The 17,298-nt window shown below is 38.1% G+C and overlaps 1 protein-coding gene across 1 annotated transcript in view; it reads left to right on the plus strand.

Annotated features, from left to right (window-relative positions):
• Nucleotides 1-17,298, plus strand: part of NFATC3 (nuclear factor of activated T cells 3) — a 146,197-nt gene that overhangs the window by 73,779 nt on the left and 55,120 nt on the right. Inside the window, exon 7 of the mRNA XM_072422981.1 lies at nucleotides 4,992-5,047. Within this exon, the coding sequence (XP_072279082.1) occupies nucleotides 4,992-5,047 (56 nt within the window). The remainder of the gene's footprint in view (nucleotides 1-4,991; nucleotides 5,048-17,298) is intronic.

Below are 17,298 nucleotides of genomic sequence, written 5' to 3' on the forward strand. Positions count from 1 at the left end.
CAAGACAGTGTGGTCAGAGGTTGTGCGCTGCTCTACGTAATGAATAAGAGAAATGTATTTTTCTACTTACACACGTATTTCCTTTTTTTCGGATCATGTCTGGCTCTGCTGTTTCTCGTCGTAAGTGCCTAAACAACCCTGATTCATTTTGTTATATCGGTGGCAGTTTCACCATTCCCAGTCAAAGGGGGACATCAGCACATTTGTAGAGCAAGCCTATTTGGCATATTTCAAAGGTAAACTAGGTGATCAAGATAAGTCTTAGGCCCCTCATAAGGTGTGCAAACCGTGTGTTGGGGGTTTACCGATGTTGACAAAGGGAACGTGATAAGATGCCATTTCCTATACCTTTGGTTTGGTGAGAGCCAGGAGATAATTTCAGTGACTGTTACTTTTGTATCGTGAAAACTTCAGGATATAACAAAAAAAAAATAAATGTAACATAGCGTATCCTAGTCTACCAAAGCTATACGCCCAGTGACTCATTCAGATGAAATCCCCGTGCCGGTTTTGGTTGCACTACCCTCTTGAAGGACATGATTATGGTGATGAACTAGGTGACAACAATGATGAAGAGTTTGAAATTGAAGAGAACTCTGTTCGTATGGGATTTGATCTGCATGAGTTGAATGATTTGGCACGTGATTTGGGACTATCAAAGAAGGCTTCAGAACTCCTAGCATCAAGACTGCGTGACAAAAACTTACTTGAAAAGGGAATGAAGGTATCATACTTTCGAATCAAAGAAATTGCATTTCTGCAGTACATTAGAACTGTGCTTTGTGTATTGCCATACCATACCTGGTTTAATGGAGGAATTGGGAATTCCCAGTCTATAACTCAACTGAATAGCGACTAATCATCGATAGCTCAAAGCTTAGCTTAAAGTGTGTTCGCCTTCACTCAATATATTTGGGTCAGTCCCAATTGGCCATTCAGTTTCTCCTTGGGAAGAATATGCAGACATAAAGAGAGTCATTGAGTTGTTGCAATATCACCAACACAATTGGATCATTTGTGTTGACCTTAAAAAGGTATGCTTCCTTCTTGGTCAGCAATGCATATATACCAAGTATCCCTGTTATAGGTGCATGTGGGATAGCAGAGCTTGTGAAAGGAATTGGCCTCCAAGATCTGCCCTAAAACCAGGTGATACAAACATTCCACATGAGCCACTTGTTGATAGAAAAAATATTATATTCCCGCCTCTGCACATGAAACTGGGTCTGATGAAGCAGTTTGTTAAAGCTTTGCCAACTGAAAGACTGTTTCAAGTACCTCATTTTGGCATTTCTTAGCCTGTCATTTGAAAAAATAAAGGCCAGTGTGTTTGATAGTCCACAGATTCAGCAGCTCATCAAAGATGAACATTTCATCAGGACAATGTCAGAAGTCGAAAAGAATGCTTGGTTATAATTCAAAGCCATTGTCAAGGACTTTCTTGGAAACACATGAGCAAATTACACAGAAATTGTTCAGAAACTCTTGGAGAGCTACAAAATGATTGGATGCAATATAAGCATCAAGGTGCATTTTCTGCATAGCCTTCTTTCTAACTTCCCGGTAAACCTTGATGCAGTCAGTGATGAGCAAAGTGAATGATTCCACCAAGATTTGAAGGTCATGGAAGGACAGTATCGGGATAGATGGGATGTACATATGATGGCTGACTTTTGTTGGAGCATCAGGCGAGATTGTGCTAACACTGAACACTTCAGGAAAAGCTATAGGAGTAAATTTTTACCTTGACCACTTACCTGATAATTTTCAAATGTTTTAGTGTAAAAAAAAATGTCAGAGTAACAAAAAATCCTTTGTATGAACAAAAGAAATTTAAATAAACAGTACATTCAAATTATTTTTTCATTGTATGTAAAAAAAATGTTTTGACAAAAATAGTGTACCCTGTATCGTAAAAACTTGATGTAATAGCAAAAAAAAATTTGGGTAATTTCTGGATTCACCACCCAAAAATGAGTAAAACACAAGTGAAAGGTCTAACTCAACGAAGAATGCGCTCCACAGTGTAATCTATGAGGTTTTGATAAAATCTATGTTGAATACATTAATTAATCATAAGTATTTTTATGATTCTGAACTAAACATTATATTCACACATGGCTGTACCAATCTAAGCATAAAAAATTGTTTGGATGTAAAGGTTTTGAATAAATACACTACATTGCAATATGGCGTACACTTACATGGGACCTGTTAATCCCACAGAGAAACAATGTTTCCCTGTGTTGTGACCCAGCAGTATGTAGAGCCAAAATTTGGGCTCATTTACACTGACTGTAGCCTGAGGTGCACAAAATCCTTTTGAAACGCAGTCTGGTTTCCAGTATCTGCTGCCCTCACTCTCTTCCGGGTTCTGCCCCCTATACACGTCATTTCTGGGAGAGGGAAGCACTCATAAGGACGCCACGGGAGAGAAACAGACTAGTGCGTCCCACTGGACCTTGACTGAAAGGAGAGGATTGCTGTTTAACATTTCCCTGAATGTGTCTGTGTGCTCTTCAGAAAATTTTCTTCAATTTTGATGCAGTATACACCTTTTGGTAAGTGCATGGGGGGTGATCTCCCGATACAATCTTCATATTTAAATGTCTCCCTTATAGGCAAAGAAGCTCACAGCTGATATTGTGGGGACAAAGTCTTCATATCTTTTTATAATCTGTTTATGGCGTTATGCCAACTTTTAAACCACCGCAGTTTGGCAAAGTAGGCAAGCCAGCCTACTGGTCTACAAGCCAGTATTCCAGTCTAACGCCCCCCTAGTTATTTATTGTTGGATTCAGCATTGAAATGTTGTGTTATAGTGAGTTCCCGCAATATCATCAATATTATCGAATGCCTGCATAGTAACCCCAATTACTATGCCTAAAGAGCAGAAGCATCGTGCAGCTACCATTCTCTGAAATGTTGACGTCAAACGTTGTGTCTTTAACCCCGAATGGACTGACGAATTATTCTTCGTCAAGCGCGGCAACAAAGCCCTGTGTTTAGTGTGCAAAGACACCAACAGCACTTTCAAGCAGTCTATTCTCAAGGAGCATTTTGATGCCAAGCACACGCACACGAGACTACACAGCACATAAACAGAAGACTGAGGCTGCTCGCTTGCAGTGACGGTTGGACAAAAACTTTTCCTTGTTTCCTCTGGCCTAGTGTTTGAATTTGAATTCAATTTCTTATTTTTTTTCTCAGCCTGAATTTGCCTCAATATAGTTGTTTATGTTCTTTCTATTGGCAACTGGTGCATAGTACCTGACATAGTTTAATTGAAATCTCTTCAATGAAAATATAGATCACAATTTTAAAATAATATAACAAAAACAAACTAAATCAAACAATGGCCCTTTGTTGGCCTACTTCTTTTCTTTTCCTCTTTTCTTCCCTCTTTTCTTGCTTTGCATAGCACTTGAACATTGCACATGTTCAAGTGTTGAAACCTGCACTCTTCTCCATTGTGTTATGCATACGCTTTATGATATGTGTAACGCACTGGAAAATCTTCAAGCAAAGACCATTACCTTAAAAAAAAAAAAGGGGGAAAATGTATTTACCAATATCTGCTGTCTTTTTTGAGTTGGTTACTATAAAACTTTGAGGACAATGAATTTATTCTGTTTACATATTCTGCTAGGGAAAGCATTTTGCAAAAAATAATCACTGTTTAAATCTATAGGAAAATCTGTGTGATTTAATCCATGTCTTTCTGCTTTAGTGTAACTAACTAGAGGCCTGACTGCATCAGGATAAGGTCTTTCTTTACCTATTGTACCCTATTTCAATGTATTGGCTCCTGTGCACAAGTAACTTGCTGGAAGTCATTCTGTAGGGTTCTGGCAGTGGTCCTGTCTCTCCTTGCAAGATGCAGATACGGGTCCTGCTGCTAAGTTATTGCCATTCTACAGCTCTTTCCAGCTCTTGTTGTATAAAGGTACAACTCCTGATATCTCTTCCATGCATTTTGAGTGCTGGGACACTGCAAACCTTCTTGTGACAGCAGGTATGGATGTGCCATTCTGAATTACTACTGTACTGTAACATTAGTGATTGAAAACTAGAAAAATAAAGACTGGTGAAAAATCATTTAGGAAGGATGAGAGAAAAATGGTTTATGGCAAAACCATAGCTGTTGAACCTGCTGTTATTTAACCTGGTGTTATACTGTAGTAATTGAGTGTTGCTTTAATTTTCATTTAAATATATTTCATATATATTAAAAAGGTTAACCTGCAGTTTTAAATACGTTGAAGGCTTCAAAACAAGCAGTCTGTTTTACAAAAGAGACTGCAGGCAAATACACAATATTTAGGGTTATTATGTATATCATTACCTGATCAATAGTGGAAAAATGTATGCAGAAAGGTTAACAGGCAGGCAAGCACCAATTTAAAAAAACAAAACAATGGCGACATCAACAATTCAAACAAACAATGCTAAGGTATTCTGCTACTTTAGGAATACAACAATAATTTGCACAGTTACTTTTTTCAGCCATCTCTCTTCTTCAATCTTCATCTCTATCTGTATCGCTATCTCTCTCTATCTCTGTTCCCATTGTCCCACTAGGTTTCACCGAGTCTCCATTTCCTGTTACACATGGCAAATTAGGACAATCCTGGCAGACCAGTCCATTTCCCTAATAATGTATGGCTAAACATTGAAGTGAAACTTAACTAAACCCCAAATAAATAATTTCAAATTAGCTAAAAAAATTCATAAATTACTAAAAATTAAAAATTAAAAAAAAAAAAAAAAAGTTAACTTACTATTAGTACTTTATTTGCATAAATATTGTCACCTTTCTAATATAGGTTATGTTTTGCTACTTTGTTAAAGGGCAAGAAATTGGCAACTGGGGAAATCGTAGATCTAAAAGGACAAAAATACCTTGTACCATTATACTGATGCTGATGTATTTATATATATATTTACTATGGGGTTGTGTACACTAAAACAGTTTTCTTACTTCCCTTTAGATGGACGTCCACAGTGGGAAGCAGAAGCTAAGATTTTAACAGAAAAAAAAGAAAAAGTAAGTATTAAATGTTATTTTTACATGTAAATTGGGTATGTCAAGTATTGTAAAGTGAAATTTTGTGTACCACTACCAAACATTGGGACTTTTCAGGCCAGCATTTAACAAAATTAGCCCACCAAACAACAATTTTTTTGGATCACAAACCTATTTTTATTAACTATCAATAAAATCAAACATAAAACATAGAGATAAAAACAATATATAACACACAACATCCTATTGGGGTTTCCCCTGAGGTTATGCCTGATTCTTTCTATGCATTTTGCAGATTAAATCTGCTTCCTCAAGAAAAAGAATGGATTGGGGATGGATGAAACGGGAGCAAAAGAAATAATCTTCAAGATGATGACTAATTGATGTTCTAAATCTCCTTTTATATTGTCCAGAACTTCAATGTCTTTTTCTTATAATCGCGGTGAATATTTTAACCATTGGAAAGGTGATTCAAGTATATTAGTCATTTACATTCCTGCAAACTTGGATGCTATTGGATACAGCAGGTCATTTGCCTATAATCAACATTTTATAAATGATCACTACTTTCCAAGTTACAAAAACCGCTCACCTTCCTATAGTGAAATGTAAATAACTTCTTTTGATACTCCGCCAACCAAGTGTTGTGGTGACTTGGTTGTTGTTTGGTGGGCTAATTTTGGTAAATGCTGGCCTGAAAAGTCCTGTTTGGTGGTGGTGTTCCACAAAATTTCCCTTTATGTATCTATAAGGGATGTGGCCATGTTGAGAAAGGAGAGGTTGGATACTTTTATGCTATGTCAAGCATAGGCATTTTTCAGGACTAGCAATGTTGTACTTTTAAAAATAAATACTGTTTTTTTTTTCATTTTAGTCAGGTAGAAGCAGTTCATATATACTGCATGCAGCCATTATGATGGCTTGCTTGAGACTGTTCTCCACTATTTCTGCACGGTAATGTGTCATTGTATATTTTGCTGTGTGACTCCAATCTCAACACAAACGTAAATGAGCCAGAGCAGAGGAACCCACTTAATGAGTTTTCGTTGCACAAAGAACAAAACTATCAAAAACACAGCCTATCAAATGCTGATTTGTAAAATATGTACAGATAGTGCCCGAGTTGAGGACATCTGACATACAGAGGACTGTTAGATAAAAAACTGGCTTCCCTGATCTTCCTTGCTTGTTTGTGTGCAGAACAGAGGCTTGATGGAGGGAGGGGGTTGTTTGCATTGACTTGCAGAAGAAGTATTTTGCTGTTCTGCAAGCTCTTGTAACCCTTTAATGACCAAGACAAACTCTGCAGTTTTCTTTTTTGCATATCAAAGCACAGCTTACTACAGAAGTTAATGAATATCCAGGCTCCATAAAGTTTTTTTATTTATTTTTTTTTTGCTTTGTGATTAAGTTACAGCGAGGATTTTATACAGTAACTGACACCACGCTGCCCTAAAATGTTGAGAAAAACATCTACTAATTGTACTAATTGCATTTATTAAAATAATTGTACCTATTCCGTCTTGCATACAAATTCAACTTAAGAACAGACCTATAGTCCCTATCTCGTGTGTAACCCGGGGACTACCTGTATACGGTAAAAAAAAATGTAAAATATTTTTTAGAATGAATAATTCTTTAAAAAGTTCCAGGTAATGTTTTCTATATATAACTATATCCTTTTGAGGGTAGAAACTAAGCCTAAATTGAGCACAGCTACATCTAGTGGGCTCAAGCTCAGCTTAGCTTAGTGTCCTGAGAAAGTAGTGTCCTCCCGAGCTGCGCTGGATCTAGCAGATCTTGAAATCCTGCAGCTTCTGGCATTGTCAGACTGGACATACAAATTCTAGACTTTCATCTCAGCAGGTTTGTATAGCCCTAATCTCTAATGACTTCAGTATTTCAGGATTGGTGTTGCAGCATGTATGTATGTGTATATGCATGTTTGTGTCATATTGAACCCTAAATCAGTATATTTACTGCAGCAGTTTGCCAAGTGTCATCTTCAGAACAGACCCCTGATCAAATACTGGCACTGAAAGAGCAACTAGAGCTTTTTTGTTTTCCCTGGTGGCTTGCTCTGGATATCCACAACTAGATTTCTTTTCCTTACACCTACCCCTTACAGCCTCAGCATGCACATACATCCTGGCAAGTCTTACCAAGTGTGAGGGGCGAAACTACAAATCAGTCTACTTTTCTGGGTAAAAAGTGCTTAACACCCAGGTCCAAAGGTTTGCCCCCTTACCTGTGTTTGTACCTGCTTTAATGAGAGACCAGGTGCCAAGTATGAACTTTGACTTAGGGTGACACCCTTAAATGGACACTGTACAGCTGTGTTTACACTTTCTGGTCTGCAATTGCTCAGTAATACGTTCAGTATGTATTTGTTTGTTTAGTTAAATTGGTCATATAAACCTAATATGATAACAAATAGGATATTCTGAATTATTGTAAACATAAAACCAAATCCTCGATATAGTTTCATAAGAAAATAAAATCATTTATTACACACAGAACACAATAAAAGGAAGTCATTAATCCAGGCTATACAATTAGGAGTAGCCTGTATAAAGGGGGTAAATGGCATTCCACAATTTAAATTGATACTGCAGGGCACGTAATGTAATTTAAATAGGAAATTAAGAGAAAAGAGATTATGAGAAAGCGAAGAGAAGATAAGGTAATAGGAGGCCAACTGAACGGCCCTTACCCATCTACTCAGTATTAATCCATGAGTGTAGACAACCTGTACAAAAAAGACCAACCTTTAAAAGATTGGTGAGAAATTTTATAAAAATCAACAAAATCATATACTAAGGCTAAATATGTATCTCTAGTATCTGTGTCAGTAGCTATAGAAGTAATAGTGGACATCGTTCACTATAAAGGAAAAATTTGGCAAGGATCAGATTTGTTCTTCATTGTTCATGGTACAAAACCATGTAGGATAGAAAGCAAAGTTTTTTTCTGGGGGGAAGGCATGTGGAGAAATAAAAATTTCTTCAAAACGGAATAAGGTACAACCCCCCCTCCTTGCCATAACTAGAATTTGAGCCATTTTGTTAAACATACTGACGTGGAAATCAAAATTAAGATCCCTTTCCCAGGCACAGCAACATTCACCCCCACAAGCAATAACTATATAATAGTAATGCCAAAATACATTGAGAGAATAGGAGTGTAAAACACGGCAGAATTTATTTGGAGCTAAGTTAGGCAAGTTAAGGTGAGGTGCAAAAGAGGTAACTAGGTCCGGGACGATAAATGTCTTCGCCTAGTGCCAGTGTTTAATACACCCACATGAATACCCCCAATTCCCATGGGTAATTGTGGAGTAGAAAATGTGTGCATGAAGAATCCCAAAGCCAAAGAAATGGAATCAAGTAAAAAGGGAAGCTGTGCTTTGTAAACAGCAAAGCATAGTGGGAGGATGAGGACAATACATCAGCACAGACATCACAGTGGTCAGTTATACCATCCTTAATAATGCCAGTGATTGCCTGGAGGTAGAGTATGAGGTGTACTTTCTGGTTTTACAGAAAAAGAAGGGGGGTAAGAAAATTTAAATTTATAGAAAGAAGAGCTCTGAAAACATCAAGGAAAATGACATATATTGAAGGTCTGCAAACTTGAAAGGTTTGTGCCCTAAGTTTAGCTTTAAGATGTGGAATAACCCACCTTCAGTGGATATGCTTATGTCTTCCTTAGCAGGGTGATGGTTGTCCTCAGCACTTTTTAAAACGTCACAATACCCAACTGAGATTGATCTGTTCATCCTGTTTAACCACAAGAGAAATAACACTAGAAAACCTGCGTATTTTATATCAAAACCTATATGCACAATTGATCCCAGAAGAGGGCAAAAAAAAAAACTTAAAAAGCATGGCTCAGTTTGCTCAAAAGGAGAGAAAACTCACCAAAATATATTAATAACATGATGCCACATCCCAAAAAATCAGAATTTCCTATGCAAACCAACCAGTATGGGACTTTTATAGATCTGTCTAATGTAGGGCTCATTTCGCCCCATGATTTCCAAAAATATTAAAATGAAGTATCACCTTCATCATTTGAAAACTATAAAGAATATAACAAAAGATGTAAAAAGAAGATAAAATGTGCAAAACGTCAAAATAAGAGCCCCCAAATTTTATTTATATATATTAATAGCAAAAAGATCAGATCTGAGCATGTAGGCCCTTTAAAGGATGTCTCTGGGTTGGTAACTGGGAACTAAAAAAAAGATGTACACAAAGGAAAATGGCAGAGCTGAAGTCCAAATTGCTAATAGCAATGTCACTGCCTTAAATGAGCACAGTGGCTCAAATTTGATATGATTGAGAAACAGTTGGGAAAAACTAAGGTTGACAAAGCACAAGGACCTGATGGATGACATCCACATGTCCTCAATGAGCTGAGCTCAGTTAATTCAAAGCCATTGTTTTTTAATTTTTAGAGACTCTTTAATCACTGGCATGGTACCAATAGATTGGCGTAAGGCCAATGTGGTTCCTATCTTCAAAAAGGCAGCAAGCTCATTACCAACAACAGACGGGTAAGTTTAATGTCCACAGTTGGAAAGGTCCTAGGGAGTTTGATAAAGAAACCACACAGAGGAGTTTCTGCTAGAAAATAATATAATAAATGATGGTCAGCATGGATTCAAGAAAGATTGAAGTTATCAAACAAATTTACTGTCATGGATGTAAGTAAATAGTGGAGTAGCAGTTGATATAGTTTACTTGGACTTTGCAAAAACATTTGACACTGTACCCCACAGATGGTAATTTAGAAGTTAGGGTCAATAGGTTTAGATAAGCCAATCTGTAAATGGATAGAGAACTGGTTTAAAGACTGCATCCAGAGAGTGATTAATGCACCTGGGGGCTAACAACATGCATTCTTCACACTGTCTAGGGTGAATACCTTTGGAGGAGTTATAAATGGAAAAGGATCCCGGGGATTTTGGTAGATCATAGACCTAATAATAACATGCAATGCCAAGCTGTAATATCTAAAGCTAGCAAAGTAATTTCTTGTATTAGAAGAGAAGGCTTGAGAGATTGAGACTCTTTAATCAATGGCATAACCCTGCCTCTATACACAAAGCACTGGTCAGGCCACATCTGGAGTATGCGGTCCAGTTTTGGACATTGTGGAATTGGGGAGCGTGCAGAGACAGGCAACTAAATTAGTAAAAGGAATGGAGGAACTCGGCTATGAGAGATTAACTGAACTAAATGTATTCTCCCTTGAGAAGAGACATTTAAAGGGGAATATGATCACCCTTTGTAATTATATAAATGCTCCATATAGAGAACTCTCTTCCCAACTATTCACTTTTAAATAAATACAAAGGAGAAAAGAGCACTCTTTGCTTCTAGAGAAAAAGAAGTTTAAGCTCTGGATAAGGAAGTGATTCTTCACTGTAAGGTCTGTGAAAATGGGGAATAGGCTCCCTCAAGTGGTAGTTTCAACAATTGCTTTAATAGAAAGCTGGATGTATTTCTAGAAGCACATAATATAACTGGGTATTAAAGATTTAAAGTAAAGATAACTGGCTGTTGATCCAGGGACTCATGGAATCAGGAAGGAATTGCAGCAAGTGTTTTTTTGCCTTTCTTTGGACTAACTATATCAAAAGGGTTTTATATCTGGGATATATTTATTTCCCTAGTGGTTGGACTTGATGGACTTATGTCTTTTTTCAACCATACTTACTATGTAACAATGTATTATGTATAAGGCTAATTAACCTAACGGCATGTTTTTTTGGCATGTGGGAGGAAACTGTACCAAAGTGCTAACCTCTGAGCCAAAGTGCCACCCACGCAGGTTACACAGGTAGTCCAGATCCATCAATACAGGTAGTCCCCAGGTTACACACGGGATAGGGACTGTAGGTTTGTTCTCAAGTTCAATTTGTATGTAAGCTTGAACAGGTACATTATTTTAATAAATGCAATGAGGACAGATGTTTGACTCAACATATTGTTAGTCAGCATGGTGTCAGTTACTGTAAAATCACAGAATCGCAAAGAAAAAAAAAATCCTTATGAAGCCTAGACATTCATTAATTTCTGGAGCAAACTGTGACTTGATATGCAAAAAGAAACAACTGCAGAATTTGTCTTGGTCATTTGGTCATTAAAGGGTTACAAGAGGCTGACTCCCTCACCCCCCTAAGATCACCCACAACCTCAGCTGTGTTTAGCAAAAGATTTCTTCTGCAAGTCATGCAAACTGCTCCCTCCCTCCTTCAAGCTACGTTCTGCACTCCATCAAGGAGACGTCCTTATGTCGGATGTCCTTAACCCGGGTACTACCTGTATGTCCCATCACAAGAAAGTTTGCTGTGCCTCTCAACACAACCTGAGGAGCATTGAGGAAATGCCAGGAGACAGGACAACTACCCAACACAATGAACAGTATCTGTGGTGGTATATGGAGAGAAATAGAAGGAACACAGTGCAACCCCCAGTGAGCTACTTGTTTGCATATTACTAACCAAACATCAGAAATAGACTACAGGTAGAAATCATGTGGGCTTGAAGTTCTACAGTGGGACCTGTGTTCACAGCCTGGCAGCTTTATTGGCATTTGCCAGAGAGCAGCGTAACAGGTAACTCTTAGATAACCTATTTTTGTCTTGCAAGGTCATTTTGTTTAAGCGATGGTTGAACTTACACTTCTGTAAGTACTGTGTCCATCCAAATGAAAGTGTTAAAAAGGCTTTTTTGCATGAGTTTATTTTGCAACTGTTTACTTAGCGAATCTGAATTTTTTAAGCAGATGAAATGGTAAGACATTTCACTTGTCTGACTTGTAACTTGACCTCAGACTAACCTGCTTTGTGGAGTCATTTTGTAAAGAAGCCCTTGTGGAAAGTGTTTGGGGGGAGCAGTCCCCCCATATTTTATTTTTTAGTCAAGGAGTGGGGGCCCCACCCCTATGCTCCTTGCTTTAAGTGGTACAGAGGTCCTGATTAGAATTTTTAGAATTTGAACATTTTAAATTTTCACAATTTTTTAAATTTAAAATTAAGTTTTGGATACTAGTAGCTATGAGTGTACCCTAAAAATTCAACTGTTACAACCACGAGATATGAAGGTTTGAATAAATGCAGTTGTTAGGCTGCATCATATGACAAGCTACCACAGTGCTGCATATGACATTGACCTTATCAGAGCTAAGTCACAAGTAACTTTTCTTTGCTCCCTCTCCTAGATCTTTCCTCTATTTTTGGCACTGTTGATCACCGCCATCTAATTTAAATTATGTACTCCATTGGCCTTAATGACTCTGCACTTTCTTGTTTTACTTTGTCTGAGTGCTCCTTTCAAATTTCTTTTAATGGCAATTCCTCCTCCCCTACTCTCCTTCTTGCTGGTGTTCCCCAACGGTCCTTGAACCTGTTCTCTTCTCCCTGTGCACCTCCTCACTTGGTACTCTCATAGCCTCCTTTTGTTTACAGTACCATCTACAGCACCACAATTCCTGTCCCACCTACCTTTCTGCCCTGATTGAAAAATACCCCCCTAACTCCTCTCGTCACTCTTCCAATGACCTACTAATGACTTCCTCATTCATAACCAAATCACATGCATGACTTTTCTAGGACTACCCCCGCTCTCTGGAAATTTCTTCCTCATCCTATTTGCTTGCTCCTACTTTCTGCTCATTTAAAAGAGCTCTTAAAACCTATCTTTTCAAACTCGCTGGTCTTCTTTCTCTTAAACCCTTATTACTTGCTTGCCAATCGAAAATCCCCATATTATTGTGTGGTATTTTCCCCTCCTCACAGATTGTAAATTTATTTTTTATTAAAATCTTGCAAACACTTAAAAAAAAATAAATTTACAATTTATACAAGGAAAAAAATACACCACCCTCCCTTCTGGATAGGTAGGTCACATTCCTGTGCACCAGGTTCACCCTGTTTTTCCCAGAATATCTGGAAGAAGTAGCTGTATATCTTGATGTACAGGGAAGCTCACAAAAAACAGGCAAAGATGACATACAAGAATATCGGTATGAGCTTTATTTAGATTAACCCTTTCTCAGTATGACATTTACCAATTCTTCCACCTTACCATCTTGGCATTTGCAGTCAGCAGGTTATAATTACCTAGTCCAAATTGAATTTCATAATTTTTAACTTCCTACTTCTGCTAAGGTATTTGTGAGATCAAAACTCTCACCTTCCCTACCTTTACAGAAAAATTTCACACTTGTAACAGTTGATCGTAGAACCAGAGGCCTCCACATACTGCTCAATTTCAGAGATAATCATCGATACATCATCAGCATAGGCAACTACTCTCAAAGGGTGCTTATCAGCAATGTCCAAAGAACCCTGCACAATGATCCACTCTAGCCTTTGTATTGCAGGGGATTCAGTGGGCATCCCTGCCAGACTCCTGAGCTCATTTTTAAAGATTTACCAATCCAGCCATTCACAAGTGGGAAGTTTTCTGCCCCTTCATAGAGAACATTTAAGCTAATTAATACATTTAGATCGTAAGCCATATCTGCCAAGCAGCAAGCAAATATATTTATGATTCACCCGACAAAAAGCTTTCACCTGGTCCAATGCCAGCAGGTATTTTCTCCAACCAGCAGCCCTGCATCTCTCCAAGGTCTCCTGGATAGCTGACATCACTAAGAATGTACTTCTACCTTGAATCAAGCAGTGCTGATTGCTGGACAAAAGATTGCCTGCAACTGATGACAAGTGACTTCGAGAAGGCAAATCGGGTGCTTGTTTTCAATTATCGATGAATATTTCCTCTTTATATTTCAATCTTTTCATTGAAGGTTTAACAATTTTCCAACAGCGGGATAAATGAACATAAACAATCATGAAAAATCAAGCAATATAGAAGTCGCCCTTATCAGGCAATTGGATAGATCACAAATATAATGTTTTTAGACCACAAAACTATAACAAAAATAAATAAAAACAGGATAATATTATCAACAAAAAACAGAAAGGACATTGAGGGGGAAATAAGGAAGGGAAATGGGGAGATTTGTATGACTTATGAAGGTATGACTGTGTGAGACAGTTTGTCATTAACTATGTTATGTGAGCCACCAGCAGAAAAAGTTTGGCCCATTTTTTTTTATATATTTGGGAATAAAAAGAACAGCTTCCTGGGATTTTTCAATCTCAGTCTGTGTACTTGAGAATAGGTTTGGGCTGTGGGACAAGACCACCAAATGTGCTTTATCGAACCTCTCGTGCTACACCCTTAAAAACATAAAGGAGAAGAAGAGGGCTTGTATTTGGCTATTCTCTCTAGGACTAAATACCAGCATAAGAGCACTTTGTAATTTGCTTCAACCAGCGAGGAAATTGATGGACACTTGACAGGGAATAGGCTATCTCACTCCACGTCTCCAACTCCCAAGTCTTACCCAGATCTATTTCCCATGCACGCATGTAGGAGAGTTTTGCAACCGGAGCCACTATGACTGCATAAATAAGAGAGGTTTGGCCCCTAGTGTCTGCTATAGATCTGCTCAAGCTCTCTAATGACGTAGAGCGGAAAGGAGGGACACTTAATCAGAGTTTGGAACAAACAAAATATTTCATCTGCCGATATCGGAAAAACTCGCTTCCCAGAAGCTCCTTTTTACTGCATAAGTATTGAAAACTTAGCATTCCTCTTACATCTATTATATCTCGGAATTGTAGGAAGCCTTTTTCAATCCACCAGCTAAATCTGTCTATCTTTACCCGGAGAAAATTCAGGGTTGTTCCGTAGGGGTGGGGTGTTAATGGAGTGAGCAGAGATGTTAGTTTGGGGTGGAATCATAATTTGTCCCACACCAAGAGAGAGTAAGCCAAAGTGGGACACCTTATGCCTGGTCCAACTCTTTTTGGGCACCACATTATAGAATCAATTGCGGCTGTTGGAGTGGCCAATGCTTCTAATTTTACCCGTTTGGGTTTGGCTTCTTGTATATTACAAATGGAAATTTGCTCTATATGGGCTGCTTTAGCATATTGATGGGGAAGAGGCACCCCTAGACCACCTTGGGAACGTGTCGTGTATAAGGCAGCTTTTTGAATTCTGCTCCTCTTCCCTCTCCAGATGAAATGTATTATTTGGGTTTGAAGGTGATTTAAAGCTGGACTAGACACGGCTATTGGAAGAGTAAATAAGAGATTCAAAATTCTCGGGAACACATTCATTTTTACAGTGGCTATCCTTCCGAACCACAAGGGCAGAGATTTGGACCATCTCTGTAAATCAGATTCAATCTTTCTAAAAACAGGCGGGTAATTAGCCTGATAAAGCGTTCGATATGTTGGAGTAAGTTGGATTCCCAGATATTGTAGCAAATTTCCCCATTGAAATTCAAAGTTGGCTTTGATTAGGTCTACCTGCTCTGCTGATAAGTTAACATTAAGTGCTTGTGATTTGGAACTATTAACCCGTTACCCTGAGACTTTGGCAAACAAATTTAGCAATTTGAAGAGATTAGGAGGTGACACAAGAGGGAATGTAACATACAATTGTATGTCATCTGCGAAAAGGGCACATTTGTGCTCGTTTTCCCCACATTGTATACCTCTAATGTCTTTACTAGAATGGATGGCAAATGCAAGTGGCTCTATGGCCAAAGCAAACAGCAAGGGACAGAGAGGACCGCCTTGTCGAGTGCCTTTCTTAAAAGCTATAAGTGGAGAAAGATGATCCCCCAATGAAATTCTGGCTATGGGAATGTCATATAAGGCTTTCAATAGATTAGTGAAATATGGCCCCAACCCAATTTTGTTCAATAGGTAAAATAAATATTGGAGAAAGATGATCCCCCAATTAAATTCTGGCTGTGGGAATGTCCTATAAGGCTTTCAATAGATTAGTGAAATATGGCCCCAACCCAATTTTGTTCAATAGGTGAAAAAAATATTGCCATGACAGACTTTCAAAGGCCTTCTGTAAATCTAAAGATGACAGCATGTCTTCCCTTTTAGGGCCTTGGTCCAAATTAATATGCAGTAATGAAATCAGGTCACTATACCTTCTTGTTTGGTCCCGGGCTTGTCTATGTTGTAAAAAGCCCACCTGGTCTGGCTATATATAGACCCCCAAAAAAGAATTAGGACACGTAGCTAAGATTTTAGTTCCTATTCTAAAATCACAATTAGTGAAATGGGTTTATAGTTGGGAAATTCTGTTGGATCTTTACCTGGTTTGAGGTTGACACTAAAGAATGCTCTGTTTGTGTCAAAAGCAAAGCGTTCCTGTCCCTTATATAATATAAATACTCTTTTTAGAAGTGGGACTAAACGCGAAAGTTTTATAATAAATATTAGAAAAGCCATCCAGACCGAGATTTGGGAAGTTTGAGAACTTTTAAGGTTTCCTCTGTAGTAAATGGCTTTCCCAACAGCTCTTTGTGTTTCCTATTTAACTTGGTGATAACAATCTCTTTAAAAAATTGCTCTGCCTCTAAACTATCCCACTTTTCTACTTACCGTAAAGTTGATTATAGAAAGCTTGGAATTCTTTCATAATGTTGACTTCTAGCTACTACTGTCTTCTAGCTTTTAATTTTGGGTAAAGTGTGCATTTTCGGTGTGGGATTAGGTTTGTTGGCTAATAATCCACCTGGTTTGTCACTCCAAGTAAAAAATTTATGGGCACCCTACTGAACAGATTTTGCTGGCCTCGTGAAAAGTAGTAAATTGGCTTCTGTGCGGATCTTTTCAATTTGAGGACGGAGGTCCGATTGTGGATTACCTTTATGTTGAAGTAGAATGGCATTGTATTCATTGAGTTTGTTTTTAATTTGCTGATTGCAAGCTCTCTTTAAACGGGACCCTATCTTAATAATTTCTCCTCTAATAGTCGCCTTGTGTGCTTCCCAGTTAATAGCCGGAGAAGTATCCTCCGCTCTATTTAATTAAAAAAAAACCCTTATTAGATTTTCTAATTCTGCCTGAACTGCAGGGACCGAGATTAAACTCTCATTTAGTCTCCATCAGTATGAAGAATGCTGAATTTTCAAGCCTTTCAGGTGTACTAAAATCGGATCATGATCTGACCATGGATTCGAAAGAATGTGTGCTCCAGTAACCATAGGTGCCATACTAGCAGGCATGACGATATGGTCAGTTCTACTACTGATTTTACTGATACTGATTGTACTGATTGTGAGCTACAGAGTGGTACCTGTGATCCCTGGATGGAGGGGTTCATCCCTCTCCAAATATCTGCTTAATCATATTGTTTCAAAAGCAAAGACAGTCTATG

This window comes from Pyxicephalus adspersus, chromosome 9 (genome assembly GCF_032062135.1).
Source record: "Pyxicephalus adspersus chromosome 9, UCB_Pads_2.0, whole genome shotgun sequence".
Taxonomy (NCBI): domain Eukaryota; kingdom Metazoa; phylum Chordata; class Amphibia; order Anura; family Pyxicephalidae; genus Pyxicephalus; species Pyxicephalus adspersus.